At 43.7% G+C, this 6006-nt stretch overlaps 1 protein-coding gene across 1 annotated transcript; it reads right to left on the bottom strand. All coding sequences in view use genetic code 11, as the record gives it.

The window, feature by feature from the left end:
- On the bottom strand, positions 1–5923 carry EGR_03143 (hypothetical protein; the record flags this gene model as incomplete). The annotated part of the gene is made up of 5 exons (XM_024492392.1): positions 1–208; positions 902–1068; positions 4765–4830; positions 4922–5008; positions 5741–5923. The coding sequence occupies 5 exons, from the start codon at positions 5921–5923 to the stop codon at positions 1–3; spliced, it is 711 nt and encodes a 236-aa protein (XP_024353066.1).
- Between the last annotated feature and the right edge of the window lie 83 nt (positions 5924–6006).

Genomic DNA, 6006 nt, shown 5'->3' with positions numbered 1-6006 from the left:
TTACATGGAGGACGGATTTGTTTCTTCATCAGTGCCTCTGATCTGCCTTCTTGCAGGAGAATACTCGTCTGTGGCAGGTGGCGGTGGAGAACCTCGATCAGTGGTTGGTGGGTTGTTGTCTCTACCACCACCGTCGCGATCCTCAATTTCAAAGCCATCTCCGTCGCTGTCACTGCCACTGCCGTTGTTGCCGCTGTCTCTGCCAACGCTGACGCGGAAGTCGACAACGACGTCGACACAATAACGGGAAAACGGGAACACATAACAAGGGATGTAAACGAATTACCTGGAAGCAGTCAATAACACATTCGGTGGGACAGTTTTGTCGTTTGAAGTGCCTTCTTCGCGTTACCTTTCCATTCGTTTGAAGTCTAACTTAATCCCATGTTGACAAAATGTTTTGGATATCTGTGATACAAAGTAGTCTGCTACCTGAACCAAATTTATGCGGTTTGCAAAGGCGGAGAAGAGGCGTCCTGTGTAGAATCCTCTGTAGCAATCAAAAATTGGGTAGTATTGTGCCATCAGATCGTAAGTGACGGAAATGTACTGCTTTTAGGGGGTGCATAGCTCTTCGCAGCAGTAAAAGGAAATTACGCCTAGTCATCTCTGACTAGAGCCACTTGTAATTAGAATGGCCTTTGTGCACATTTCAACATTAAATGGATGTACTCATTGGTGGTTTGGCCGAACCGTTTCACTACTTACCTATATCACAATGTTTAGATAAAAATCTCTTCATCCCACAAGACTGTGCTTACTTCGTGTGCATGCAAGTGTATACGTGTTTGTGTGCCCGACTGTGCAAGTGTGAGCTTAAAACGGGATCATAAAAAAACGTCAAATTGGAATTGTTAATTACCCAAAGGGCAGATAACGCTTGCCGCTAAAATCTGCCTACTCGGAATAACTTGATACAAATCGAAGATGCGCAATAAAAGCGACTGAGTCAACGTCAACTTCAGCGGTGGCAGCGCCCACGGCAATAACGGCTGTGACAGTGACAACAATGGAGATAGCTTCGAACTTGATGATCGCGATGGTGGTGGTGGAGACAGCATCCGCCAGCTACTAAATGAAACTCTTAACCATCATCATCCACAGGTGAGTGTTTTCCTACAAGTAAGTGGATCAGAGGCATTAATAGTGCAAGGAATCGGTCTTACATATAAAGTACCCAAAGAGCCAGAAAGTGAGACTTACAATAGGCAATGGCGTGTCACGGGCAGGCAGTGCTTCCGCTTCAATGAAGCAGAGATTAGACGGGGTGCAACAAGCCGGAAAGGAGTGAACAAGAACTTGTAATGGGGTTTCGCTTCTGCTCTACCAAGTGTGCGTGGTTGGCTGACTATTCAGATTGGTGAGAGCCCTTTGAGAAGACTAATATTACACCCAGCAGATCCTCCACTGGCTTGAATAGATAGAGCATAGATGGGGGTGCAACTTCACCATCCAAATCACAGTTTTTGGTGGATTGCACACATGCTTTGAAATAATCTTGGCAAATCTTTGCTGAAACGCCTTACTTCTACTTTACTGGCATAAGCTTGTGTAGAGACGCCTAAAAGATCCATTTTGTTGTTAATCCCGTCGTATCTGATACGTTATAACACTCAAAATACTAGTGTCAATGAATATCCACAGCTACATATGATCCAATGTGGCGTACATGGCAGTGTGATAAAAAGAACAACATAGTGCCACCATGAACACGCTAGTGAAGAGACTGATGAAGCTATTCCGTTTAGAAAGTGTTTTAGCAGGTCAAATATGCATTCCCGAGAGCTTGATAGCAGTGAGTCTCAGATGTTTTGCTAGTGTAGAATAATGTTCCAACGAATATCTTAATCACTGACAACAATAATCACTGCGAAGGGAGGCGATACGGTTTGCAGCTTCCAAGGTCGTGGACGGGTAGGTAAATACCACACCTTCTTATTGCCCCATGCTAAAATAAAATTTCTGTTCCTTATAAAAGCAGGTTAGATGATAACCACACGAATAAAGGGAATCGCTGGGTTTATGCCATATCAACAGTGAACAAAACAACAACCGGGTCTTTCCATCACACAAATATTAGTGCATTGACACATGTAGCAGTCAAAATTGCAATTTAAATAAAAGTAAATGTATGCTCGTTGTAAGTGGCACCGCTAGAGACAGCAAACAGATGACATTGGTAACAATTCGCAACAATGAGAATCCATCGGATAGCCACTTCAAATTGCCACTTCACCATGAGCCACGCATTATTGAGCATTCAAACAACCCTTTAATAACATCTGTTTAGAAAGGGCATTTTAAATATTTAGCTGTCAAAATGCACGCTAAATTTGACTAGCCATAATCTTTTGGCCACATGTTACTGACTAAAGTTATTATAAGCTCAAGGAGAGAAATATGAGGAAAACAGATTCCACACAAAAATTAGTTAACATATTGCAATTCACTCACAATTTAACCCGGTTTGTAGGGTAGACAAACTTAAGTGGCACTGAACATGCCTGAGTAACACCTTTAAAAAAGGGGGATGGAATGAAGTACCAAAGTAGCGCATGGGGGCGTAGATAATCGAGTAACGGCAGAGAGAAGCTGGTCTATCGATGCTTCCACTTGCCTGCATCTAAAGAATTGTGCACATTTATAAAGGTTTGGCTTGATGGCCCAGAATCTGCATCGAAGTTAAGCAGAAATGAAGCAAACTCTTTTGTTCATATACTTTGAAATCTGCCTCCAAGAGGATGCGATTTCCAAGCATTTTTACTAGCCATATGCCAAAACTCGCTGCTTACACATCATAAAGACAAAACTTGTATTACGTTATTACCCTTTTTTTGTTCTCTTTAATTTTTTTCCGCAGCAATTTATACAATGCGCCTTAATTTTTCAACACGGAACTTGCATAAGCGATCCAAAGCACCATAAATTTTTGAAAAATACACGATTTTATGACTTTTTCTTGATTTTTTGAATTTGCGTGATTGCATTTAGAAGTTTGAATTAATAGAATTCAATTTTTGCTTGGCGGGGAATGAAAGTGTTAGTTTTATGTATAGACGAGAATTCCTATTAACGATTCATTTTGACAGCGGGATGGAGATCAATAATAAGGCATGCTTGGTGGCACTTCTAAACGCTATTCTTTGCAGCTACGTATTATGTTCGTGAAAAGTGGTCCGAAGCATGTTACCATTCTCCGGTCCAATTATCCCTCCATCCCTCTCCGGGTAGACTGTCTTTGTAGACTTGCGTAATAGCAAAATGGAATAGGCGAAATTTAGTAAAGTTTAATGCAAGGAATTAAAATAACGCATTGTTTGAATTTCTAAATGCTTGCGACTTTTTGAACTAACCATTTGCAGTGGAGTGTATTCTTGTATTTAGGTGTAGCGGACTAGTATCACTGCGTTTACTCTCTTGTCTGTTAATGGTTTTACTTACTTCCAAATGGCACGCATTTTGCACTTGCGTGATCGTAATATTGTCTGCTTTTTACTGTTGGGCTAATTGGTAGGACGGTTGGACTCATGTTGGCGTTTTGATGGACGACTAGATAGGAGGTGTTGCTTTCGCACGGAGTCGAAGACTTCCTCTGTTCATGCAGCAGTCGTTTTTCTCGGTCTTCAAAATCTTTAATGGATCGTCTTAGTGAATGGTGATAAGAAGACGTAGTGGTTCCATGGTTGCGTATGATCTTGTAAGGTGTTTATTTTATTGCTTTGCTGCATAGTGGTTGTTGTTGCCTTTGGATGCCAGATATTCATTTTGGAGGCATGTAGGAGTGGTTTCCACCAGTCTGTTGTTGGGTAGTACCAAGCATATCACAGAGAATTGCTTTCTTGTATACAGCGATTGCACTGTTGCGCAACGTCTTGTAAATGCCGAACTCACTGTTTAGTTGTCATGGCAAGGCTTTGAGTAATCCTTTGAGAGGTGGATACTGCGGCGAAATAGGGCTTAGTGGCTTATTGCTTGCAATATCTATTTTTAGCAAATTAACACTGGTTGTGAGAAATGGCAGAGAGGTTTTTGGTAGGATGATTGTCGAGATGGTGGTCGTGGTTGTTGGTCCCGAATGAAGTGCCACGCAATAGTGTGACTATCAGATGTCAAGGGGAACGGTGTTAGGTACTACTCGCGGAGGAGTGCAGCTTTGGTATTGCTAGAGCTGATGTCTCTGCATCTCCGATTCAGATGCGTTAGCCAGTGGCAAACAGAATCGACGTGACTATTGTGCTCTCCACTGATCCGACTTATCTATGGTTAATTCATCACACAACCTTGCCGCCTATCCTGTGAGATGCGTAACTCTGTTAGGATTTGCGGAGATGGAGTACATTGAAATCAGAACAGTTCGTATGGAGGACCTAACTGGCAGGAGATTTTTGCGTACGACTAATGGGTATGAGGATATGCCATTAATCTTTATTCTAGGTCGCCATTGTCCATAGTAATAAAAAAAGACATCGACGTGGGAGGTCGTGACGATTGTTTGATTGGTGCAATTGGTCAATGGTCTGTAGCAGTTCGCCAAGCTCCATTGTCCTGCTTTTTGTTTTGATTTTCGGGGAAGATGTTCTATAAGGAAGTCCACAAGCCTCCTGTCACTCAACGCCTGCTTCGCCACTGATGGTGCGCCTGTCCGCGACACCGTATCCACTCTTGATGAGCCCTTCAACAGGAGTAATGCAGAAGAAGAGTTAAACGGATAGATAAGCAGGAGGAAACAGTAGAAGATGAGATAGATGGGAGCGCCTGACCTACCTCCAACAGGTGCGCTAACACGGCGCATAAACTCCTAGTCGCGCCTTCCAGCAGTCGACTTGGCATCTGTTGGTTGAGAAAGTAAATACGGCTGGCGTTGTCGAATGGGACAGGGTTGTATAGTAAATTGGAGGCGGAGGAGGGGGAAAAAGACTACATCCGCCTTCGCCTCTCGGTCTGACCAGGTAGCGTGGGTCGCGGCCAGTGAGGAGCCCCACACCACGGAGAGATTTGTGGCGACAACCTGAGCAAAAGTATTGCGGATTGAGACATTAGTGGAATTGACGAGTAGTCTCTTCCTGTTGATTTAGCTCACCCCTTTTTTTCCATTGTTCTATGGTCAATTTCTACTCCAAAGTAGAATCACTTTGGTTGAATATTCCAATACACAATTTCAACAAAGCGAATTGTACCTTGATTTTGACAATGAGGAGGAGGTAGCTGCCAGCAACACTGGTAATGCTCGGTGTTAGAGAAACAAAATGATCGCGTCGACGTTGACGCCATTGCTACTGAAGCCGGAATCGTCAACTCTGTCATTGTCATTGCAACCAGCGTTGCCCATTCAGGGTGAGCCTCCACATAGAACTGACGTCTTACCCTCCTTTGCTACCCGCTTTTCAAAAAGTAGGAGAACCAGCCACTCTAGTTCAATTGGCTAAGTAGGTAGAGGTGGAGGGGCAGAAGAAGCAGCATCAGGAGAGGTTGAAGGTGATAGAGAGGGGGGAGTTGGTATGAAAGAGGAAATGGAGGAGTTATTTACTGTGGGAACGGTACCACGCCGTAACAGAGAGGAGGAAGGGGTTATGAGTTTTTGCTTCCCTCTACAAATGCATGACCGACCGAAAATTCGAACTGGTAAGGTCGTCTGAGAACATTGACGTCTCATCATTCATTCGCACCCGCTTTCCGCAAAATCCAACATACACTTATCCCATCTCATTAAACTAGGAAATAACTGGAAGAGCGAAAGCACTATCTGGAGCAGATGGCAAGGAGAAGCAAGAGTAGAAGCAGCATCAGGAGAGGTTGGTGATGATGGTGAGGAGGCGGCGAAGAAGGAAGAAATTGAGGAGTTTTGCACACTGGGTACGGCACTGTGATGCAACAGTGAGACGGACATCATCATGGGAAATTTCTTCTTTTCCATCACCGACATGTGGTGCAGGCCGTCTGACAGCACAGATTCGATATCAAGCCTGTCCTCCACTAGCAAGGACAGGTGGAATACAGGTGGAGGAG

This window comes from Echinococcus granulosus (assembly GCF_000524195.1).
Source record: "Echinococcus granulosus chromosome Unknown EG_S00016, whole genome shotgun sequence".
NCBI classification, from domain to species: Eukaryota; Metazoa; Platyhelminthes; class Cestoda; order Cyclophyllidea; family Taeniidae; genus Echinococcus; species Echinococcus granulosus.
The sequence above is the reverse complement of the archived record's forward strand: the minus strand, read 5'-3'. Positions and strand labels throughout refer to the sequence as shown.